Source organism: Botryllus schlosseri, chromosome 6 (genome assembly GCF_051294905.1).
Source record: "Botryllus schlosseri isolate E-star chromosome 6, Bs_hap1, whole genome shotgun sequence".
NCBI lineage: Eukaryota > Metazoa > Chordata > Ascidiacea > Stolidobranchia > Styelidae > Botryllus > Botryllus schlosseri.
In genome coordinates, this window is record NC_137241.1 from 19,054,643 (window position 1) to 19,080,371 (window position 25,729).

Here is a 25,729-nt window from a genome sequence, read left to right on the forward strand (position 1 = left end):
GGCGGTGTGTCTGAAAGAGTTTGAGAACCACTGCTCCAATACCTAAGCGTTGGAGGTTTACCTAGGCTCCTCTTCGCCACCTCATCCGCGCAAGCGGTTCAAGAGAATCCCGCTACGTAGTAGGCCTGCACTTTTTAAGAGTGTTTGACTCACTGCGAACGGTTGTTGAGATTGCCGACGACGTTACAGACGCATCGTTCAAAATTACTTGGAATATCGCTAAATCCAAGAAATCTGCTACAGAAGGTGCGATTTCAATAAGACCTTAACATATTGTGCAAATATTTTCCGTTTCCGGAACGTAGCAGCAAGGACACTATCACCTGACAAATTTCGAAGATACATTCGTCTGATTCAAACGTGTCCACTGTCCAGAGAAGTAACATCAATGTCAGACGGTCGCGTGTTCTGAAACACGTTGCCGCGTAGACTGCTTTAACCCAACCTCGGACAAATCCACCAACATTGCATAACTAATTATCTGGTTGAATTTTATCAGAGTGGACATATATGCAGAGGAAATGCTGTCTGGGAAAGCGTGGGACCAGCGAAAAATCTCAACTTGACAAAGCTAACTTCTGTAACTGTTGATGCAGGGCCCCAGGCATGGAAGGAAAGGAGAATGGTTGATTGGTTTGCTCAAAAATGACCCCGAACGCCAGACTTCCTCTCATATCACTCAGAGCTCATTGTGATAATGGCCTCTGTAACGCAAAAGTTACCGTAATTCTATTATTGCTCGCCCCAGCATTGAAACAGAGAGTTCGGTTTTCTGGTGGAAGGGTTTTAAATTGCATATATCGACTTGGCAATGAATGCATTTGCACGCTCCATGAAGGGATTTACTTTCGCCGCTGGAAGATACATATTCTCACAATAAGCAGCAGTTGCAAACTTACGGACGTTGTCCATTGAAGCTTTATAATACATAAAAATGTACTAAATGCCCGTATGCGAGTGGTAAATAGGCTACAGTAGCCTAAATTTAATTGTAGCCCACAAATACATGGTAATATTGTTCTGCGGCCCGCAGCGTCTTTTGCTGTTAAAATGCGGCCCGTTACACAAGGGAAGTTGAGAACCCCTGCCTTAGGGTGTACGACAACCCCGGTTGAAGAGCACTGGCTTACATGGTCGGAGTAGTTGTAGAAGATTAATCGAAATAGCAATGTGTCTCTGTATCTTAGACGGCGCAATGCTTACGTTGCGCAGTGCTCACATTTAACAACCCTCTTGTATGATTTAAATCGAGCAAATATATTTGTACGTTTATATTCTCACGGATGTGTATTGTGTACAGATGGGTATAGTGCAGTGGCGGCTCGTCCTATAGGGCAACTGGGGCATTGCCCCACCTAAAATTCTGTTCAATAACAATTTAACCATTTATAGACGCACAGCAATCAATATATACCGAGATCACAGCGAAACCCGCGTTCTTCTTGTGCTTTCGCTTGCAAACGCCCATACATAGCGAAGTCTCTGCGAAAATCGAATTCTCTTCTGTGTTTTCGCTTTGTGAATGCCTAGCCGGGGCTTGCCCCGGTAGCGCTCATAACAAGCTTTCACTATCTATTCTCTCAAAGCCGCGCACAATAAAGAAACGGTGATTTACTCTCTCCTATTCGTAAAATGGCCGAGCAACCGGGGCAAATATGCCTACTCGCCCTTAAGGTGTGATGTAACAATCGTACCTATATCTGAACTCGGTTACCGTAATATGCATTGAGTCGACCTTTGCTGGAATAGGTCGATTTTGACGGTGTTTCGCACCATGATAATTCTTGAAACTTGGTATGATATGTCGTGAAGGTAGTATTTAACACTGCTCCAAGTTTCAGGCTTGCTACTTAAAGATAATGGTAGTAATTCCGTTTCCGAAGTTCAGTGTGTGCTGATCTATCATGTACAATTGTACATAGTACAGCAAACAGATTTTACTCAAAAGCCGGTATTGGTCTCCATTGATTTTGACGATGTTCTATACCGAGATCGGTCGTGACATTTGGCACGGTAAGTGTTAGTATCGACCGCTGTAACAAGTTTTAAGTTTGTCACTGAACTATGTGGGTGGTAATTTCGTTTCCAAAGTCGAGTAAGAGCTGACTCTTCATTTATCGCCAACAAATTTACGCAAAAGCCGTTATTGGTCTCTATTGATTTTAACGATGTTCCATACCTAGATCTGTCATGAGCTTTCACACGGTATGTCTTGATTTTAGTATCGAACGCGGTGCCAAGTCTTAAAGTTGACACTCAATGATTGAGGCAGTTATTTCGTTTTCGAGGTCGAGTATGGTAGAGATGCGCGCTGATCTGATACTTAGCCTACCTATGTCATTGTGGATCTCACGCAAAAGCCGGTGTCGGTCTGTGCTAATCTATATAGTCTGCGTTCCATAACGAGATCGGTGATGATATTTCCAATGGTATATCTCGATGATCGCATGAAACAGCTAACCAAGATTCTCGGTTTGCATTCAAATATTCACATAATTTTATGTTCGCCAATGTCCATTTCACTGTGAAATTGTGGCCTTCAAACCATTTGCTTACAATCCCCTGTCAATTGCGATAGCTATTTCATTTTCGATGTCGGCTAACAGCTGATCATTCGATCAGCCTATTCCTCGATCTATTTTACTCAAAGTTAGGTGTTCGTCTGTTTGCATTGATTTTGACAGTGTACCATACCGGAATGGGTTATGAGATTGCGTATGCTACTTCTCGATGATTTCTTGTAACAGTATACTAAGTTACGGCTTAAATTCATGTATTTATTGATTAATATATTTTCCAACGGCGATTTCGCAGCAGACTTATAGACAGTAAGCCGTATGTGTTGTGTCACAGTCTCCAGTTTCAAGGCCAAAATGTCCTACGTTGTTCCGAGACCGAAGTTCCGAGGCTGCTGTCCTTAGTTCTTCAAAGACCATTCAAATTGATGTTCTGGATTCAATATAACAGGCCCAATCTATGAGATAACAATTGCGTATATGTCCGAACTCGTTGACCTTTCCAGTTAGGCTTACGCAATCTCTCGAGTTCTAGTCATTGGAATTAGTCAGGTCAAGTCAAGTGCGAACATGAATCGTATTGAATCTTTATTCCGTACGTAGTTTACGCAGTTGCCTTTAGAGCAAAAATGAGAGGTCTAGAAGTTGTCCAGTCTATTGATCCAATCGTACGCCGGGTGCCTCCGCTTTGGTTGCCTATTATCACCTGGTCGTAACCAGAGATGGCCACAGTCCGGTTCAGGAGCCGGAGCAGGATTTCAATGTTTTTTTACCTGGCCGGACTGGATCCGGATTTCGAATTTGGGGTGACGGTCGGATTTTAGGGTCTATCGCTTTGCGTAATCTATAACTCTACCATGAAATCAAAACGCATGCTACTAAGGATGACCTGATACTTGATTCGTGGCATAGGGACGATTCTTAGTTCACGTACATTTTGTAAAATAATCCTTTGATTAAAAATAAATGAATAAAACATTTGTTACCACACTTCAAGTCACGGCTCACCGGCAAACCTCTCGCGGCACCTACGTTAAAATCACTGTTGTCGGGAAATTCATGTGACCATCATAAAGTTACTTTTTTACGTTGGAAAACGCCATTGTGACGTCATGTCGATAAAAGTCGCTCGCAGCCCTTGCCCCACCACCCGATATTGTCACGAGCCGCCACTGGTATAGTGTAGGCTATTGCACAATATCAATTTGTTTCAACTTCTCGAAGCTTCGTATTAGAACCTACATTTTGGCTGATAATAACTGACTGCATGTAGCATATAGCTGTACAAAGTGTACAGTTACTCACATATTTCATTTGCAGTTCTACGTGTGTGTGATGGATACGTCGTCTTTTTGCATGTATATTTAATTAGATATTCGTTATTTGATTCAAGATAAGTGATAAATTAATCTGTCTCTCACACAGCTAGCAGAATGCAATGGCTTTGAATCGTCACTCATACTTCGAAAATTCAATTTGACTTGAATTGTGACTTGACTTGACTTGACTCGAGTCAGACACAGACAGACAGATTCTATATTCGTACGATGAGACTTTACACAAACATATAAAAAAGACAAACACATCGATACGACCACATCAAGATGTGTAGTCTTAAGTCAGCTGTAGTCAAGGCGTAACGATGGTACATTTATATCTTGCAGCTGTCAGTCAGTAACACTTGAACAAAAGAATACAACAAAACGCAAAACAGTGGCATTAGAAAAAAAACAGTAACACTATAGTTTAAAATAAATACCAGACCATACTCTCAGGTCTCAATATTGTAACAGTGTGGCTGTGTCGTGCCTGGAGCAGTAGGTAGCTGACTGGCGACTGACTGTCTTTAGGTTGGCGACTTCTTAACCCACAGTTTCACTCGGTACGGATGTATTGCAGCAGAAATACGTACGTCAGGTAGCGTAGTAAAATGAGTCTGATGATACTTGAAAGAGATCGGGTGTTTATACACGAGCGATACGAAAAAGGGAGGTTTGCACGAAAAAGGGCAGAGAGAGAGAGAGAGAGATGGTATTCTTTCTCGCCTGCACCATCGAGATGCTTTTGGCGACGGAGTTGCGATACGGCCCCATGAGGTCATCTAGTCTGCGCCCCCGTTTTTTTTCTCCTCCAGGCTATCCGTGAATGCAGAGCGCCTAGCAGGATAGCTGCGGATACCATTTTTCGAGTCTTTGGTATGACCCGGCCGGGGATCGAACCCACGACCTACCGCTCGAGAAGCCGGACGCATAACCATTACACTATCTCTGCGCAATGCGCGGCAAGATAGCGAAGTGAATAATATTGCGTAATAAGCAAAGTGATTATAACGGTAACTAGGCCGTACGAGACAGAGGATTACGAGCCAGGATATTGTGCAATCGTATGTGGGTCACTTGGTAATCGCAGTACTACAGCAAAGCATGTAGTTCCCTCGTAACAGATACGTCAAGGACCAGCGGTCCGCTACAATATGTAGAAATGAGCTGAGACTTAATATTCCGACAGAATGATGCAAATGACAAACCTCTGTGCTCTATTGATAAGGAGTTCCAAATCCAATAAAAAAAAACGATCAGTGACTTGACTTGACTCAAGTCAAAATCTTCAATGACTCGAGATGACTCGTGACGCGAAGGTAGTGACTTGATCCCAACACTGCCTGTAACACTATATTTTATCACAGACAAGTGAAAAAATTTACCACTGTAAATAATAGTATTTCCAAAATTTCGAGTGGCTCTGCATCGATCGGCTTCTACTCGTTGCAATTGAGCCAAATTTGCTGTGCATCGTTCTTTAGGCAACCTAACAATATAATCGGTGAATCCCAAGATTCCGAAAAAATAAACTGATCAACTCGCCGACGACTCCAGCACTGATTGGGATCTAGCGGCATTAATACAATGGCTGTTTTGAGCAGTCTACTACTGCACTCTGGGCATTTGCTCACTCGAGAATACCGGACCACGATCAACTTCGCCTTCTTTCACATGCCACTTCATATTTCATCGCCTGTCCTTTTGCTATTTCCTTTTACTTCGGAATTGAGTCAAATTTGCTGTGCCTAGCGTTTTATTAGACTACTTGATACTTCCATGGGGTAGAGAGGTAGACCATCATTGAGGTAGACAAATGCCTAAAATTAAAATGTAAGTTTTTTATACTATTCCAATTTTTCCAACTCTGATAGCTTCACTTCTACTATTCGGAATTGATAATTCGGTGTGCAACCTTGTTTTAGCAAACTAGTAGTATATATCCTTTGATTAAGAATGTATTTAGTGACCAAAGTTGAGTGACTTGATCCCAACCACGGAGCAGTGGTCCGGTAATCTTGAGCGCTCACTAGTAGTTCGACCCGTGCCTTGAGTCTATTTGCGTTGTTTCGTCATTCGACTCTTTTTTTCGTTACTTTATTTGTAACCATGAAAATCTAGTAAATGAATAAGGGATTGATGTTTGTGAACTAGATCAATGATATATATATCATTGAATTTACAAAGGCTATTCCACAAGTTAAATTTAGCGCCCACCCGTGGTGGTCGTGAGCCATTGAGTGATAGCAAATGGAAAGGCAGGAAGCGGAACTGAAGCTGGTGAAGTGGTGACTTGACTGCGTTGCCTGTTGTTGGAGAGTAGGGACGCTCGATCGACTCGAGAGAAGTCGTATTATCGTAGTAAATTTACGGTCCAGTCAATTTTCTGCATAATAGGAAGTGATATAAACGAATATTTATACATAGACCGTCATTAACTACCGTATATAGACATTACATTACGTATACAGTCGTACACGTTTGGCGTTGTCACAATGCCAGCACCCTCGCAGTTAACGGTATGCAACATGCGGATATTTTGAAATATTTTACTACTTCGAATGCAGGTGATACGTAATAAAACGTAATATGGTGAAGATATTCGTTGGTCGCTTAGTTGAGTCGGTAGACTCTGCAAAATTGACCGAACTTTTTAGTAAATATGGGGAAGTAATTGATTGCGAGGTTAAAAAAAACTTCGGGTTTGTGCATATGGCAGATAAAGATGAGGCTGAAAGAGCAATAAAGTTAGTATATCCTGCATATTTATGTTCATGCTTGATTTTGTTCAATTCATTTGTCGCCATTTTTTTCAGGGAGCTTGACAAAAGCGATGTTGAAGGTCAGGCAATCAACGTCGAATTATCGAAAACAAAAGTCGCTAGTGCTTCAAAAATATTTGTTGGAAATTTGGCAGACAATACTCCATCGCACGAGGTTAGTTTCTGAACAACGATATATTTATATGTCGAGATTACTTCCTGATGACTTAACTTCATTTAGGTGATTTTAGCAGTGAGATTTTGAATAAGTTAGTACTTCATTTGTGCCGTATAGAATCGGTGTCCCGTGCTAAAGCAATTCAATTCCTTGTGAGCGCCGTACTTCTTCAACCTTAAGTATCATTGCTTCTCCCCTGATGAATTGTACCAAACGTACCAAAATTCCCCCATCCTGGCCTGATTGGAATCTCCGTCCTTTTTCCTGGGAGGTCATTCGTATATTCCATGGGTGGGCAAACTATACAAGAATACAACCCACGGGCTGCATGCTGCCTTCAACACCATTTTGTGCGGCCCCGGGAAGCCTCAAGAAACGTTTTTAAAATATTGATAAAATGCACACTGAAAATGTAAATATAGTAGCGACTTTACCAAGCTTTTTGGTAATATATGTCACTATGACAATAATGATCATTATAGTCTTACTATGATGTTTTTCTATTTTGTTGCTAGCACGTTATAGCCCAACCTCAAGGCCTAGTCATTTTAACAGATTTCAATTGCTAGCCTAAACATCGCAGAAAGTCAAAAATGGAAATGACATAATTTGGTTCACGAGTATGAATTTAAATTGACAACTTTAGCAAGTTTATAACTTTTAGTGCTGTACTTGGGAAAACCGATTCGTGTGTGTGTGTGTGTTATGTAGATTTGTCCTTGATATGTGTAGAAGTATTTTATATTTATATATTATGGAAGCATTGTGTGTCCTGGAGGTAAAGCAAAAGTTGAATCAGCAAATCTATGAACAGATCGTTGCTCACGGATTCCAATTTCTATCCTATTCTATGAACCGATTTTCATCTCTAATTTTGACAAATTTGTTATTGAGGACAATAAGCTTATGGTGTTTCTGACGCATGTACGTACGTTTACTATTTGGTTTGTTTTGAATATACATATATAGCGAGCCAAAAGGTTTGTCAGCCCCTGGTATATTCACTTATCACTGCTCTGCCTTCCGATTTACGATTTCCTTACATCTAGGGTTCTGATTACGTCAATCAAGATCTACCATTAGATTTTGAAGCCAATATATAATGGAGTGCTGGAACTTCCAACGTTTACGGTTTATCGCACATTTTCAATCGAATTTTGTGGAACACAAGTCACTTTCATATTGGTAAAATTATTGTCTTGGCTCGAGCTACCGGCTCCAGTTTCGGAATTCGTTACTTGTGAATTTGCAACTAATTTATTTGAATCAACTTGTAATATATTGTAGCGTGAGTTGTTAAGTGCCAGCAATGCTGGTGAACAATGAACAGTGCTGTAATCCTCAATAATAATAATGAAGCAGATTAGCAGCTATTCGAAAAAACACTCCGCAAAAGATGGGTAGATGATTTTGCACCTCCCAAATTCTGTTCTGGCGAGGCACATTGACGCTCAAGGGACATAATAAAAGAATCGTCTTTTGTTCAGGGTAATGTCGGCCCATCACCCTATTCAAATTCACCCCCCACCCCAGCCCGCCATCCTATTCAAATTCGTCAATCCATGCCCGCCACTCAAAAAGATGCCGATCCTCCGGAATTCGGGATCAGTATCTGAGAATGAACGTCATGTTCTCAGACAGGCTCCAGACCTGATAATATTTATATGTGACATGGAACCAGACATGCCCCACAACTGTTAAGCTTGGTTTATTCATTTCCTGAGATCAACTAGAAATATTCATTGCTTTACTGAATGTTATGGTCTGAGTATAATCTTATATCAGTAATTTATCGTCAATTGACTATTATCTTCCAGCTGCACAAACTTTTCAAGCAATATGGAACTGTGATTGAATGTGACGTCATCAAGAACTTTGCGTTTGTACATATGTCCAGGGAACCGGATGCCAGAGAAGCCATTAAAAACTTGAACAATCATCACTTGAATGGAAAGCAAATTAGAGTTCAAATGGCTAAACAAAAGAGAGATCGTACGTTCCTAGTATTTCAAATCACAGAATGCTTCGCGTATGCCTACGTTTGGAGTAAATTCTTCATAGTTTTTGGTTGAATATAATTGTGAAACTATTGATTAATCCTGATTATTTATGTCTAGAGATGGTCAGCAGCGAATTACTTGTACTTTTTAGAGTACCCAAGTAGGTTTTGTCTATTTGCACTACGGTACTTCTATCAAGTCTTCAGTTTCATTTTCGGCAAAACTATGCCTACGTGACAAATCTGCCTACATATTATGAATGGGTTGACTACAAATTTCAATGATTATGAAAAATTTCTCATGAATGGCCATCTGTTTCTGCAACTCTCGTAATTGTGATCCTTTGTAATTACTCAGTGTTAATCGATACCTTTCATTTTCTAGCTGGACAGGATGTCGGATTTGGCGCGCAAGGTTTTGACCCACCAGTTCGGAGACGCGACCCATATTATGACAACTTGGATATGGGTCCAAGGTTGGTATTTTGTGTTGGTCATTTTTTGTTAGTCCGCACCACGCGCGAGCTCGCTCGGATTGATATCGTTGGTCAGTTATCGCAAACGGGAATTCGCTAACGCTTAACATGCGATCGAGAGCTGCTGATTAGGTGTTTCGTTGCGTTGTCTGTAACTGGGTCGCCTTGCAAGTGATTTACGTGTGCATCTGGATTAATTGTGCAGGTCGAGGTTTCCGCGAGGTCCTTTGGCCGGGTCGCCGTATGACAGGCCAGTGCGCCATGATTATCCCCCTCCAAGACGCGGCGGCGTCGCTGGTGGTGTTGGGGGCGCCTCCTACATTCGACTTCTGAGAGCCGAGCGTGCTATGCTTGCCCGTCGCCTTCGCGAAGGATATGGAGATCCGTACGCGGGATCAGCGTTGGCTGGCGGCTACCTGTCTCGTGGTTTGGATTCTAGCGCATACTCTGACTTTGCACTTGATGATTACTCCCTTGCGCTCAGCGATGACTTGTTCGGAAGCGCGTTGGACCGCTATGGTGGCCCGTCGACGTTCAGACCGTACTAATCTTCGATTGTGACGTCGCCTGACCAAAGCAAATTATGTGCTGATGGCTTGTACTTTTACGCTGGATCGTGTGCTCGTGAAAGATCGCAAAACAATGCGTTTAATGCATCCGCCGACCGCGCTTAATCTGTGTATGCGAATCGATTCGTCCGTGCGTTGTAGGCGTGCTAAAATACGGGGGCGCATATTTCCTTAATCGAGGATTTTTTCATTCATATGTAAATACACTTTTTACTATTGCATGATGTGTTGTAGAGAGTATGGGAAACGGTTATTATCGTGGAGCTGATTGATGGAAGGTTTGTCCTGTCAGGTACAAAGTGCCTGGTTGAGAATGGAAAACCTACTAAACCAGGAAAAAGGTTTTGTGAGTTTACGATGAAAGCTTGAAGTACACAACAACGTAGGCCTCACTATAAATGGCTTCGAGGTCGCAATGTAACTAAAAAGGAAGCACTGCGTAGTGGGTACTGCCACCGGTTGCTACGCGGGCGGCTCGGGTTCAATTGCCGCCATTAGCTGAAGATTCGAATAGGTTATTCTGGGCTTCTCCTCTGTGTTGCTCGTTCATACAGCGGCGAAAATGCCCTGATTAACGGCGGTACTCAAAGAAGCGAATGGGGGGAACAAGACAGCGTCTAAAAGAGTAATACAGAATAAAGATTACCATAGGCCGAGGTCGATGGCAGACCAAGATACGTTACTGGCCGTTTCGGCATCCGATCTGTTATTACATCGTATGTACTTTGTGTGTCTTGATCGGATGTTGGGGGCTGCCGGTAAAACTGCACTCGAACCACTGCAAAAACTACAGCATAGCGCCGGGGTTCTCAACCCGCCGCCCGCAGATGTTTATTTTGCGGCCCGCGACATCTTTCATTATGAACGCAATTATAATGACACGGTATTGTTACATATTAATTTAGCTGCTTAGCTCTCCTATCTCTCTTTCATTTAATTAATCATTTTTGATGTGTTCTGCTTTCTTGATATATGCTCGAGTTTAGATTGTTATTGTTTTGAATCCGTATTCGGTTGGACTCTGGTTCACGACAATCCCGCTACGTAGTACATTTTTTTAAAGAGTGTTTTACTCACCGCGAATGGTTTGAACAGAAACAAGAGCACGGAATGGGCAATTAAATGGCAAAAACTGGGTTTGTAACTCTGCGTGGAACAATGAATTTGTTTTCTCAGATATAAATGGAAGACCGTTGTATCATACTTGTCGAAGAACCGTTTTCGTATGTCATAACGTCTGGAGTTATTCAGATCGCCTGATCTTATAAATAACGTTGCTAGCTAGGTGTCAAGCCCAGTAATCCATATTTCGAGGCATTTAAAATTGCCGACGACGTTGCAGACAAATCGTTCAAAATTGCTGGGAATATCGCTAAACCCAAGAAATTTGCTAGAGAATGTGTGATTTCAATAAAACTCTGCAAGTATTTGATGTTTCCGGAACTTAGCAGCAATTACAACAGCACCTGGCATATGTCGAAGCTACAGTTTGACTGATTCAATGACCAAAAGAGTAACAGCAATGTCAGTCGATCTTTTATCGCATATGTTCTGAAACACGTAGTCACGTAGACTACTTTATCCTATTCCTAGCATTGGATGAATTCACCGACTCCACAGACTTTGCATATCTAATTATCTGGGTGTATTTTGTGAGAGTGAACATGAACATATTTGCAGAGAAAATGCAGGCTGGGCCAACGTGAAAGGGGGACCAGCGAAAAACATCAACTTGACAAAGCTAACTAATTTATATATAATATAACTGAGAGCTCAATGTGATAATGGCTTCTCTAACGCAAAAATTACCGTGATTTTATACTTGCTCTCTTCCGGTTTGAAGCAGAGAATTCGGTTCTCTGTTGAAAGGGGAATATACCGGCCTGTATACGACTGGTAAATAGGCTACAGTAGCCTAAATTTAATAGTAGCCCACAATTACATGGTAATAACGTTTTGCGGCCCGCAGCGTCTTTTGCTGTTAAAATGCGGCCCGCGATACAAGGGAAGTTAAGAACCTCTGGCATAGCGTGTCTCGTATCATAACTAGGGTCCCAAATGGGTCGGGTTATCCATCCAATAAGTCGCTGCTGGAGAGATTCGTTGACCTAAAGGAAGGAAAGGACGTAGTTCATTTTTGCACAGGGCCGTAACAGCACTTGGTAGTCTCGTCCAAAACGTATTGGGCTCTCTATATGATGATGTACCGGTACCGAACTCCTGGGGGGCTTCGTCCCCCTTATCCCCCTCAGGTTATACGCTGTTTACCACTACTTGTCATCTACGTTCAGGCCGTTCACTGAGTCAGCTTTTCTCGCCTAAACGCGATTCATGATTGAATCGGTCACTATGATCGGAAATTGCATATGCATTGCTATCAATTTTTATCCTCTCTCTGCTCACGTAATCAGGTTTACAGGTAGAGCTGAAGTGAGGAATTTTTGAAAAGGTATGACCTCTCAATAATAATTGGACATATTCGGGCGTATACCCGTTGGTGGCCGAACTCTAAGGGGACCTGAAAATATTTCGTGAATTAACATAAATTATAGAGTAATTTTTTAGAAATTCATCCAACTTTTTCAAAAATTTTTCTTATTATCATATATCTTGATTTTTGGGTAGCCTACCTGTCCCCAAACAAAAATACGCATGATTTATGGAAATGGAGACTTCGGTGCCGGCCATTACTGCGCCACGACGCTCCAAGACATATGAAGTTATAGTCCATGTAACATGCTACTCCAAGAAGTGTGCCAGGACGAACAGCAGCGAGAAGACCTTGGCCGAAAAAGAATGCCCTTGTGCTGACCGAAAACTCCGATATAGATAGGCTACATATATGTTTAATTGTCCATAGGCGCCTTAATGACTGGCGTTGAATGTTCCTGTCCGGGCGATCTGAACCCTACAGGACTAATGCCATCTCCGCAAGGGAAAATTTTTTGCCAGCAAAGAAATACCAATTTGAAACCATGTGTGTCTTTATTTCAGTTTGGTGCGTTTTGGTGATTTCCCTATCTTTTGACATAGCAGATATAGGAGGTCACGAAATAGCATCATGTAACGAAGTCAATATAGCAACGGTCCGGCCGAAGATGTTTAGTTATTATTTAGGGGTCCTACCTTTTCCAACATATACCACACTCAGCTGTGCCGGTAAATATGATTACGTGAGCTGAGATAGGATAAAAAATTGATAGCAATATACTTGCAATTCCCGACCATATTGACCGATTCAAACATGAATTATAGAAATTTGTCGCGCGTTTAGGTGAAATGTGGTGACTCGATCACCAAACAGTACGTGAAATAGGGTATAGCTGATATGTAGCGACAAAGCCCACTGGCTGAGGGGGGTATGGGGTTTGGTTTAAGCCCAATACCAACGTTTATTTTTCTTCTGGGGGTTGGCTGACGAAGTGCTGTTACGGTCCTGATGGGAGTCAAGTCCGAGAAATGACCTTTTTTAGTCAACTAACGAAAATTTAGCTGTAAAAGTGTAATTTCAAGGTCGAGCCGAAAAGTTGACTTTTTTTATTAGTCAACTCGCTGGTGATCCCGGTTTGTATGACCATATTTCGGTTCCCCAATATTTGGGGGGCGATGATCGGAGGGGCTAGCTTCAAAAGGGGACAATGAGTCGAAAAAGGTTGGGAATCACTGGGGTAGGCCTATTGGGCTCTTATAGGGTGATAACGCTATCCCTAATCACGTTGTTCGCTTTTGCCACGAAATTAGTATTGTTCAGTGAGCCAGTACGAAGCGCGAAAATTTTAATAATTCAGGATAAAATCGTTCAATAAGATCGGTAATTGCATATACATTGCTATCAATTTCTTGTCCTCTCTGTTTACGTAATCAGATTTGCCAGTAGAGCTGAGTGAGTGTCTTGGAAACTGCTGTAGGGCCCGTTGGTATGACTCCGTAACATGATGTTATTTCGCGACTTGTCTGCTATATCAAAAAATATAGAATCGGCACAAACGTAGGCTACTGAACTATATTAAAGACGCACACGATTTCAAATTGGTATTACACTGGCATATAATTTTCCCTGCGGGATGGTATTTGTCTTTTGAGGCTCAGATTACAAAGACAAACATTTGGTGTAAGTCAGCATTTAGGCGTCTGGACAATTAAACCTGTATTTATAAATAAACCTTGTACATAATAACGGTCAGCATAAGGGTAGTCCTTTTGGCCATAGCTTTCTCGCTGCCGATCGCACTTCTTGGAGTCGCATGTCACATGGCCTAAAACTTGTACGCTCATGCGCCAGTAAAACTGCACTCAAGCCACTGCAGAAACTACAGCATAAAGTGCTCCGAATCATAGCTAGGGCCCCAAAGGGGCCTGGCTGCCCATCCAATAAGTCGCTGCTGAAGAGATTCGGCGTCCTAAACATAGAAGATATGCGGAAACCAGAAATCGCCAAGTTTATGTATCATAGTTTCACTGCGGTCGTAGCCCCGAATATTTCAATGACTTCTTTACCTCTGAATCAAAAGCGCACAAGTACAACACACGCGCGTCCACGTCGTCCAAATATCATATGATCGACCGAAAAGATCATCGCTCCATCAAATATGCCGGACCTGATGTGTGGAACAGTATCCCGCCGGCCATCCGACAGTCGACGAGCATGTCCACATTCAAGTCGAAATACAAGCAATTACTACTAAATAAATACAGTCCATCCTCAAGATTACCGGACCACGACTGACCTGCTATCGATCTCGCTTCCCATGACATGCCGCCCTATTTCTTGTCGCATTCTTCTTCTATACTATCTTCTTTACTTTCATTCAGTGTGCATGCCTCCTCTTTACATCGCCTAGGCCAAGGTGGGTGTCAGATTCCATAGACTACTCCTTGTCGCTTCGACATCTTCCTGTCTTTTCATTGTATCGCATTTTTGTGGTGTATTGAACTGATAAAATTGCCAATAAACCAATGATGATGATGAACTTTATATGTCTTGGTGCGTGGTGGCGCGGTAATGGCCGCTGTCAAGATTACCTGAACACGACCTGAGCCATCGATCTCGCCTTCCGTGACATGGCATTCAATATTATTGTCGCTTGCTTTTTGTCAGAGGTGGTCAGTAACGAAGCACTTCTACTTTTTGACGTACATGTAGTAGATTTTGCCTACTTGCACTACTTATTAAGTAGTTATTATTTTAGACTACTTCTACTTCTGCTTGACAGTTTTCAGTTTTTTTAGGCAAATAGGCATAGAATACCTACTTACTTACTTGTGAACCCCCACTCCTAGTTCTACTTGAGTAGAAATTCCGGCGTTACTTCTACTTCTACTTAAGTATAGCGACGGTGACTACTTTGACCACCTCTGCTTTTTATTATACTATATTCTTTTACTTTTCATTCAGTGTGCACTGTACATGCCTCCTCTTTACAACGCATAGGCCAAGGTGGGGGTCTGATTCCAAAGACTACTCCAAGTCGTTTCGACACCTTCCTATCTTTTCATCGTATCGGATTTTGTCGTGTGTTAAACTGATAAGAATTGTTAATAAACTGAACTCCGACAGCGTCGACGGGTCGAGTTTTTGATCACATTAATACTTCTGAAAAAAGAGGACAAATTCCCTAAAAAGAGGACGTTCGGGCGTCCTCCGAGGACACTTTCAATTTATTGAAAATAGAGGACGAATCCTCTTAAAAGACGCAGTATGGTAACCCTACCTAAACATAAAATATATGCTTAAAACTAGAAATTGCTAAGTTTTTGTATCAGCAGTTCCATTGCAGGCACTGCCCCTAAAATTTCCATGACTTCTTTAGAATCAGAAGCGAATAAGTACAACACTCGCGCGTCCTCATCGTCCAACTACCATATGGTAGGCTTACCATATTTTGGAAATCTAAAAAGAGGACACTTTTTCAGAGACTTGAGACTTGAAAAACTGGAGTAGAATTCTCAAAAACCGGTGAATTTTTCCTACTTTGTGACCGGTTGACTAAAAAAAAAAGTCATCACTTCGCGCTCAGAGCTCAAAATACCGTTTTTTCTCCGCATTGCTAGGTGGATGACTGAAGAAAAAAAGGTCATCTTTCCGCTCGGAGCTCAATATAGCGTTTTTCGCTCCGAAATACCCTCCGGATCGTCACTTCTGTACCAATTTACGGCATATCACTCGCGATTTGCTCTAAATCTGACCTAAATTGTCAAAAAAGAGGACAAAATCTCAAAAAAGAGGACAAAAGGCCGTACTCCGAGGACACTTAAAAAAGTCAAAAAAGAGGACAAATCCTCTTAAAAGAGGACGTATGGTAAGCCTACCATATGGTCGACATGAAAGACTGCGATACAATGAAAAGATAGGAAGGTCTCGAAAAAACTTGGAGTAGGCATGCACACTGAATGAAAAGTAATGCAGAGAATATAAGACGAAAGCGACAAAATGAGGTAGCATGTGGCGGAGGGCGAGGTCGATGTCAGGTCGTGGTCCGGTAATCCTGAAGACTGGCTAGTATTTATTTAGAAGAAATTGCTTGTATTTCGACTTGAACAAGCAATTTCTACTGAACAAACACTAGTCAGTCCTCACGTTTACCGGCTCACGACCTGACATATCGATATCGCCTTCCGTCACATGTCATCTGCCCACCTTATTTTGTCGCTTATCTTTTTGTATTATCTTTTTTTACTTCAGTGTGCAATGTGCAGTGCATGTCTCCTCTTTACATCGCCTCGGCCCGGGTGGGTGTCTGATTTCAAAGACTCTCGTTTCGGCGCATTCCAATCTTTTCATTGTATCGCCGTCTTGTGGTGTTTTGAATTTATGAAAATTTTTAATGGACTGAACTGAACCATAGAACACTATGATGATACATTCCGTCTTTGCTGATCTGCTCCAGCACACAACAACCTTTAACCTTTAATGTTCTGTGGTTAAAAACATCATTGTGAGAAATGTGAATTTGCTGTAGGTTGTTTGTATGATAATTTGGCCTCCGTAAGTCAGTGAAATCTATAGTCACAGTGCACTCATTACAAGGCTGCCCCACAGTCTGTATTGTCAAATTGTCTAATCTGCATCATCATCTATTTAGGTGTTAGCTATTAACCAGTAACTAATGCCGTACGTAAAACCGCATCCCAATCCCAAACACTCCCTGAGTATTCGCCGCGGCGATGGTATCGTATATTGTAGTATACTTCAATCACTGCACTACCGTGACCATACGTGAAGTGGTCGAAATTAATCTCTGTACGCACCAAACGGCCGTTCAGTGACGCGACATACCGCTGTCTGTGGTGAGAAAAGTGAGGAGGGTTGGTGCGATGACATGCAAAAAAAGGTCAAAAACATGCAAAATAAGGTCAGTCGCGACATGCAAAATAAGGTCAGTCACATGCAAAATAAGGTCAGTCGCGACATGCAAAATAAGGTCAGTCCGCACATAAATCCAAATCTATACTCCAATTACAAATCCAACTTTTTTCTTATGAAAAATAAATTCAAATTATCTTTCCTGTATAGTAGCCTATAGTTTCAACATTGAAATTCCTTATCTATATTCCAAATCTTAAGATTTTTCAATCAAAAGATAATCATGATTATCTTGATTACGAAGTCAGTCGCATGTAGAATATTATTATCGGTCCGCGCATAAATCCAAATCCATACTTCAATTACAAATCCAACTCTTTTTCTTATGAAAAATAAATTCAAAATATCTTTCCTATATAGTAATTTCACGATTGACATTCCCCATCTATATCCTAAATCTGAAGATGTTTCAACAAAATGTAATCAGACGATTATTACAATTACGAGAGGTGAGTCGCATGTAGAATATAAAGAGTCCGCGTATAAATCCAAATGTTTACTTCAAATCCTACTGTTTTCTTATGCCACTGACCTTATTTTGCAATCTGCATGTGGCGACTGACCGTAATTCGCATGCGACTGACCTTATTTTGCATGTGACTGATCTTATTCTGCATGTCGCGACTGACCTTATTTTGCATGCGACTGACCTTATTTTGCATGTGACTGACCTTATTTTGCATGTCGAGACTGACCTTATTTTGCATGCGACTGACCTTATTTTGCATGTGACTGATCTTATTCTGCATGTCGCGACTGACCTTATTTTGCATGCGACTGACCTTATTTTGCATGTGACTGACCTTATTTTGCATGTGACTGACCTTATTCTGCATGTCGCGACCGACCTTATTTTTGCATGCGACTGACCTCATTTTGCATGTGACTGTCCTTATTCTGCGTGTAGCGACTTATTGCGACCTTATTTTGCATATCATCAAGGGGCCTGGCTGGGCCCAGGGGCCTGGCTGCCCATCCAACAAGTCTCTGCTGAAGAGATTAGGTGTCCTAAACATAGAAGATTTTCGGAAACTAGAAATCGCCACGTTTACGTATCAGTTCCACTGCGGTCGTTGCCCCGAATATTTCAATGACTTCTTTACCTCGGATTCAAAAGCGCACAAGTAGGTACAACACACGCGCGTCCAAATATCATATGATCGACCGAAAAGATCATCGCTCTATCAAATATGCCGGACCTGATGTGTGGAACAGTATTCCGCCGGCCATTACTACTAAATAGATACAGACCATCCTCAAGATTACCGGACCACGACTGACCTATCGATCTCGATTTCCATGACATGCCGCCCTGTTTCTTGTCGCCTTCTTTTTCTATACTATCTTTTCTACTTTCATTCAGTGTGCATGCCTTATTTTTACATCGCCTAGGCCAAGGTGGGTGTCTGATTCCATAGACTACTCCAAGTCGCTTCGACATCTTCCTGTCTTTTCATAGTATCGCCTTTTTGTGGTGTATTGAACTGATAAAATTGCTAATAAACCGATGATGATGATGACATATAAATTCAGGGACTCTATTCGCGGAGAGTATAGAATTTTCATCATGTTTAACGCGGAATGAGTATGGCTGATGATAAGATTCCTAAGATTATGAAACACTCGAAACATTCCAGATAGGCAAATTTTTACAAAAAATTCCAACGAAACAAAGTCAGAAACAACGGATGAAGATTTTCTGACGCAGGCGGTATAATGACGCAATGGCCTGACCATTTATATCCACTTTTTTCATAACGGCTGGAACAACCCACCGCTGTAACATTGCTCCCAGTCTTCCCCTGTATTTGGAATTTCAATTTTCACGGAGACATATATCTGAATTTTCATTCGAATTTTGATATTTCAATGTTAAAAGTAGTGTAGGTAACAAAATTTATATTTTGATTTCCAGTAGAAAAAAGTTGGATTTGGAATTATGATTTTTGCGCGGACTGCATGCAAAATAAGGTCAGTCACATGCAAAATAAGGTCAGCCGCATGCAAAATAAGGTCAGTCGCGACATGCAAAATAAGGTCAGTCACATGCAAAATAAGGTCAGTCACATGCAAAATAAGGTCAGTCACATGCAAAATAAGGTCAGTCGCGACATGCAAAATAAGGTCAGTCGCGACATGCAAAATAAGGTCAGTCACATGCAAAATAAGGTCAGTCACATGCAAAATAAGGTCAGTCACATGCAAAATAAGGTCAGTCGCGACATGCAAAATAAGGTCAGTCACATGCAAAATAAGGTCAGTCACATGCAAAATAAGGTCAGTCGCGACATGCAAAATAAGGTCAGTCACATGCAAAATAAGGTCAGTCACATGCAAAATAAGGTCAGTCACATGCAAAATAAGGTCAGTCGCGACATGCAAAATAAGGTCAGTCACATGCAAAATAAGGTCAGCCGCGACATGCAGAATAAGGTCAGTCACATGCAAAATAAGGTCAGTCACATGCAAAATAAGGTCAGTCGCGACATGCAAAATAAGGTCAGTCTCTTGCAAAATAAGGACAGTGACATGCGAAATAGGGTCAGTCGCGACATGCAGATTGCAGAATAAGGTCAGTGGCATAAGAAAAAAGTAGGATTTGAAGTAAATATTTGGATTTATACGCGGACTGTTAACATTCTACATGCGACTCACCCCGTAATCGTAATATTCGTCTGATTACATTTTGTTGAAACATCTTCAGATTTAGGATATAGATGGGGAATGACAATCATGAAATTACTATATAGGAAAGATATTTTGAATTTATTTTTCATAAAAAAAAAAGAATTGGATTTGTAATTCAAGTGTGTATTTGGATTTATGCGCGGACTGATAATAATATTCTACATGCGACCGACTTCGTAATCAAGATATTCATGATTATTTTTTGATTGAAACATCTCAGGATTTAGGATATAGATAAGGAATTTCAATGTTTAAAGTAGGCTGCTATACAGGAAATATATTTTGAATTTATTTTTCATAAGAAAAAAGTTGGAATTGTAATTGAAGTATAGATTTGGATTTATGCGCGGACTGACCTTATTTTGCATGTCGCGACTGACCTTATTTTGCATGTGACTGACCTTATTTTGCATGTCGCTACTGACCTTATTTTGCATGTTTTTGACCTTATTTTGCATGTCATCGCACCAACCCTGTAGAGAAAAGTTGCTGTTTCGCGTTTGACACGGTATTTTGGTAACACAACAAGTGCGGTACAGTAGTTATTTTTATGTACTCAAATCAGTCATCAAAGTGTCTCTGTGGGCCGTCCAGTATTCACACACCATTATGGTTAACAAGAACTCCCAGCTGGCATTCGGGGTGACTCATCTCACGTATAGTTTTGATATTTTTCAGTTCAAGTGAAACATTTAACAGTCACATGCAATCTATGTATGTACATGTGATCTGCAATGAATTTCGGTAATCTTGCCATCTACGACTGCCACCCGTTTACAGTGTTATGTATCAGAGTATAATTGACTGCTAAATATGTTGGAGGTTTTTATGGCTAAAGACAAAGGCCGGGGACTGAAGTGTACATCACCCATAAAAAGGGGAACCGTAGTCTTAAGTTCCGACCCTTTCATCCATCTTCTATCGACTGAACAAAAAGGAATCAGATGTGATCATTGTCTTTCAAAGTAAGCATATACATTGAAGTTCAAAAGCAATACAAATCATGTGTCTATTCCTTTCAGGCAAGATAGTCTCCTTCGTTGTTCAGGCTGCAAGTTCATGAGATACTGCAACAAAACATGCCAGGTGTTTTAAAATTTGTGATGCTGCAACAAAACATGCCAGGTGTTTTAAAATTTGTGATGCTGCGAGTGCAGCCTTCACACACTTTCTGAGAAGACTTGCAGGGTAACCCTAAAACAAGGAAATGACGGAAATGGCCCCTAAAACGTGGGGAAAAAAAGGGAAACCTGTATTCCTTAATCGCTGAAAGAGCGGAGAACGCGGAACGGTCGGTCATTGACCTTGATAGATCCATAGTGGGAACTAAGAATAAAACGAGGAAACTGCAGAAACACCCTGACAGTTTGATGTGAAAGAGGATGAAGCTTCGAATCAAAAATAGCTAATTGTGGTCGGACAGTTGAACTTGTGTAGTAGCTGACCATGATAGACGATCAACCTTACCTCGCGGAAAATATCTAGAAACTGTCGGGGACCAAAATTTATGAGTATGAGTCGAATTTGACCTCAAAAACAGCAGAGGACTGCCGTAAGAAGTTGAAAATTGAACTTGTTGGAGACCTAAATTTTTGAGTATGAGTCGAATTTGACTTCAAAAACAGCAGAGGACTGCCGTAAGAAGTTGAAAATTGAACTTATAAGGTATCAGGCCCGGGTAAAACAATTGGACACTGACCATTATAGACGCTCGTCCTAACCGTGATGAAAATATCTAGAAACTGCTAGAGACCCAAATTTATTAATGTATAGGCTAGCTAATTTGGCCACAGAAACGACAGAAGACTGCCGTACAAAGTTTTAGCCTAGGGGCCATTTCCTCCGTTTCCTCGTTTTAGGGTTACCCAAGATCCTGATTTCTCTTACGATCACCTTCACCATATTAATGAAGGTGTGGATCCATTTCAGCAATTTCACTGATACCAGCATATATTTCGGTGATATCAAGAACATACTCTCACCATGTCAACCAAAACGTACCCAACGTAACCTCACATTTCATCCAGCCCAACCTTATCTAACCATTGACCAAACTATCCTTCTGCCCTTAAAAAGTCCATCACCACACTGGTGCGTCATTGTAACTGTTTCGTCCCGCACTAAACTATATCACTCTTTCTTAAATTATGTATATGTTATTTTGATAGATATTGTTAGCAGCTGATTCGGATCACAACATTGAGATGTCTGAAAAACTTCCATCCAGATTCAGTAATGATTATTTATCTGTCTAAGCATTCACCATGTGGAAAGATGCCCAGCATACTTTTCATCATTGTACTGCGACGTACTTTCTCCTCATGTCACCATGTTTGAAGATCCATTCAGGACCACTGGATGGGGTAATCATGTAACCTCCGTGGCTTGAGTACCCTCAGTTTAATCATCATTGTTGGCTCGTTGCTTCTTAGTTTCCAGGTTCAAGATGATTGCTAGTGTCCATGTCTCGAATAGGGCTGTTCTCTATTATTGATAAGAGATTGCTAATACGAACCATTCCTGTGCAACTGATTACTGCACGATGTACTGTAGGGAAAATACTGACAACAGTGAAGTATACCAGCATGGCAAATATATATTTTTGATGATATCTGAAATGCCAAATCGTATATGATTACAGAAAGGCGCTTGGTTGCAACATAAGCACGAGTGCGCCGCCTTGAAGAGAGTTTCTCCTAAAGTGCCGCCCGATTTTGTGATGCTGCTAGGCAGAGTGTTATGGAGACTGGAAAATTCGTTGGATGAGGACAAAACAGAAGACTTGGTTTGCATCATGGACTTGGAATCAAGTGGGTGTTTGCTATTCTTAGAAATCAGTATTTCGCTACCAATGAATGCTTCATGTCTGCTATTTCCAGATTACGAAAGGCTCACTGATGAGCAAAAAGAAACACTCGGACAGTACGTCGTCATTCTACATTCTTATTGGGGTCTGGGTAAACTCCCACTTCAAGTGCCCGATATAAGAGCAGTCTTGGAATTATGTGCCAAAGTAGGTTGAACATAACCTTTTCCTTCAGTTGGTGACATTTATCAATCTATCATTATAGTTGAAAAATAATAGTTTTGCTATCTGTGATGAAGAATTGCAATCTGACATTGGAACAGGAATATACTTGAGGTATGCGGTTTCTGGATTGTTGTTAATGTGTGTGTGGCGTAGTTAGTATTTCAATTTTGATGGCGAGCCCTCATTATTATTTCAAGAAAGCTGATTGAATGAAATAAGTGACATAGTCGGCAAAGCCCATCATTTGATGTTATGTAAACCATTGGCGATTACTTTGGCCATGTTAGCCGTGCGAAATATACTGCTCACAGTCTTCGGGAAGCTGGTACAAACCTTGTCGCAATGATCCTCTTTTAATAGTTGCAGTCTGATGAATCACAGTTGCGTTCCGAATTGCACTTCGGTATTCGACGGCTTGCGATTGCACATTCGAACCCTGCGGGATTTACAAGAAGACGAAGAGGTAGATATTGCCTTGTTACTATACTCAACAACGTCAGTGACGCATCAATCTTCTTCAGCTCACCATTTCTTATATTGATCAACTCGCTCCCAGCGAAGACAGGCAGCAGGAGCTGCAGAGTATATATCGGTTCACTTGCACGTGCCATATGTGTGCGAACAAAATCAATGTGAGTATAGCGACGGGGTATTTTTTTTCGTGGCTCATCAATCTCTCCTTGTTACTACTAAGGACGACAAAATGCTGAGAGACGGCAACGGCGAAGTGTTGACCATGAAGTCGTCCAAGATACTGGCGGTGAAAGACTTCTTGGACGATCTCAAGAAGTTGCAGAAGAGCGGCAAGTTTGAGGAAGTATTGGAGCTGGCGGGTGGCTATGTCTCGAGAAACGTCTTGCCGACGAGGAATGTTTACATGGCCAGAGTGAGTACGATGGTGACTGGTGACACTGAGATTTCTCGTTCTATGCTTGGTATGAAAATTTGATCCATTTGATGTGAGGGGTGGTCAAAGTCACTAATTCTAAATTCTACTGTATTAGAAGTAGTCAGATCCAAAGGAGTACAAGTATCGATCTACTTTGAGTAGAAATGAAAAGAATGAGAATGTTACTACAGTACTCATGTAAATTGCCTAAAGATTAGTATTTAATGGTGCATCCTGGATTTCTTTGTTACCAATAGCTCCGAAAAGTTTTCTGAGTTTAAAACGGGAATACTTATGAGTTATGACTAATGAAAATATCCATTAGAGACATATAATGCCATTTCTAAGGATGCAATAAAGGATGGTCCTTGGTTTTCCATTATTAGATACTTTGCTGATTCGGTTCACGTATAATAATAATAATTTCATCATTCCATAACATCACCAGATTGTGTGACGAGATCCAGAGGACTTGGTATAGGCCAGTGACTCCGAACCTTAATCGACTAATCGGCCCCTTATCACGCTTGACTCAAATTTTCGTCCCCTATATTTACGGATCCGAAAAAGGAGGACATATAAACGGGAAATTCCTGGTGGAAGTAGTGATTGAAGAAGACTAACAGCAAAATCTCCTCTTGATTATGCAAAAGGAAGTGTTTGGTCAAGGCAAGGAAGGCATAGTCGTATTCTCAATACCAGTCAAATTTGCCCGGTCATACAGTAGGTGTGATGTAGTTATCTTGCGGCAGGTTCACGACTTTGCGACAGATGCCGCGGTCATGACCGAGAAGTTCGAGGAGGCGTTTGCTCATGGAGTTCTCGCTCTGAAGAATTATCAGTAGGTGTCGTGTGCAATGCAAAATTCAACGTGACGATAGGAGTTACCTCTTCCTAATTGTGCCTTCTCAGGGAGTATCTGCCGGAAATACACCCACTCACCGGAATACAGATGATGAAGTTGGGAAAAATTCTGTTGTTTTGTTGCCGAAACTTGGAAGCGATCCGAATGTTGTTGGAGGTTAGTCTTCCCGTTTTTACGTCTGTGTTATTCTGTTCCAATGAATGACGGAACTACTATATACTGTTTCAGTTTTCATGATTTCCCAACCCAAAAAACATCAGTCATGTAGTTATAATCACTTAATACGAGTTTCAAAATCGTACCTGTCGTGGGCCAGCTAAGTCAAGTTTCGTGGCCATATATTTAGTTGTGTAAGTGTGAATGATAATTTCAAACGTTTTTGTTGCTTAATCGATGAGCCAGAGGGGGTCAAATTCCCCCCATTCAATGGGCATTGCCTTAGTGACTAAAGTAACCTCATAATTCGTCATAAAGTAAGCTACAGAATTGTGATTTTTCTGGAAATTTTTGAGTTTGTAGCTTCATTGGCCGAAGAGATTTAGCACCCTTCCATAATTGAAGAAAGACTGCAGATAGGATATGCATGGCAATTTTCCGATTTTAACATCTGATCATTTCTGTCTGTAGGCCTTGAAAATTCTTCAAATCACTCACAGTCACAAGGGTGAAGTGATGCAGGAATTGAGGGTGCTCATTGAACAATGTCAGATTGAGATCCGGGAAGAAACCAAAACGAGAGAGACATCAAAACAGCCAGAACAACAGCAATCATCTGCCAGCGCGGAGTGAATTATGCATACGAAATATTGGTGCTTACGTATTCAAAATATGACCGTACAAACGGTTTAAAATCTTCTTTGCCATATGTGCAACTGCCAGTTATCTCACGTAGTGCCCTTTTTTCCGAGCATGTGCACGTCCAACTTACCAATTATCTTTAGATTTGTGGAATCAATAAATCATGTTGCTAGCGTGAATCTGAGATGCGTTTCCATTCTGTTTGGATTCCTGCAAAACGTGTGTATTGTTATGGTATTGGAAGTCTAGCATGGTTGATGAAAGGTCAGACGTCAC

The 25,729-nt window shown here is 41.3% G+C and overlaps 2 protein-coding genes across 2 annotated transcripts; both read left to right on the plus strand.

Moving 5' to 3' along the window:
* The first annotated feature begins 6,372 nt into the window (after positions 1-6,372).
* On the plus strand, positions 6,373-10,040 carry LOC145441374 (RNA-binding protein lark-like). Its single transcript, XM_080319214.1, has 5 exons — positions 6,373-6,582; positions 6,652-6,772; positions 8,593-8,767; positions 9,160-9,250; positions 9,456-10,040. Exons 1-5 carry the CDS (start codon positions 6,425-6,427, stop codon positions 9,796-9,798), a joined length of 888 nt encoding a protein of 295 aa, XP_080175340.1. The 5' UTR covers positions 6,373-6,424; the 3' UTR covers positions 9,799-10,040.
* A 10,384-nt stretch (positions 10,041-20,424) lies between these two features.
* Positions 20,425-25,632, plus strand: LOC145441371 (histone-lysine N-methyltransferase SMYD3-like). The gene is made up of 11 exons (XM_080319212.1): positions 20,425-20,835; positions 20,893-20,956; positions 22,512-22,680; positions 22,750-22,883; positions 22,942-23,012; positions 23,262-23,364; positions 23,423-23,533; positions 23,596-23,787; positions 24,543-24,631; positions 24,703-24,811; positions 25,283-25,632. The coding sequence occupies exons 1-11, from the start codon at positions 20,684-20,686 to the stop codon at positions 25,442-25,444; spliced, it is 1,356 nt and encodes a 451-aa protein (XP_080175338.1). The 5' UTR covers positions 20,425-20,683; the 3' UTR covers positions 25,445-25,632.
* The last annotated feature ends 97 nt before the right edge of the window (positions 25,633-25,729 follow it).

Bases quoted from the DNA above. Each gene is read 5' to 3' on its own strand.
- LOC145441374 (XM_080319214.1), top strand. From the start codon at position 6,425: ATGGTGAAGATATTCGTTGGTCGCTTAGTTGAGTCGGTAGACTCTGCA. The intron at 6,583-6,651 runs GTTAGTATATCC...CATTTTTTTCAG, and splicing joins GAGGCTGAAAGAGCAATAAA to GGAGCTTGACAAAAGCGATG. The intron at 8,768-9,159 runs GTACGTTCCTAG...TTCATTTTCTAG, and splicing joins GGCTAAACAAAAGAGAGATC to CTGGACAGGATGTCGGATTT.
- LOC145441371 (XM_080319212.1), top strand. From the start codon at position 20,684: ATGTTGGAGGTTTTTATGGCTAAAGACAAAGGCCGGGGACTGAAGTGT. The intron at 23,788-24,542 runs GTGAGTACGATG...ATCTTGCGGCAG, and splicing joins GGAATGTTTACATGGCCAGA to GTTCACGACTTTGCGACAGA. The intron at 24,812-25,282 runs GTTAGTCTTCCC...TTCTGTCTGTAG, and splicing joins CGATCCGAATGTTGTTGGAG to GCCTTGAAAATTCTTCAAAT.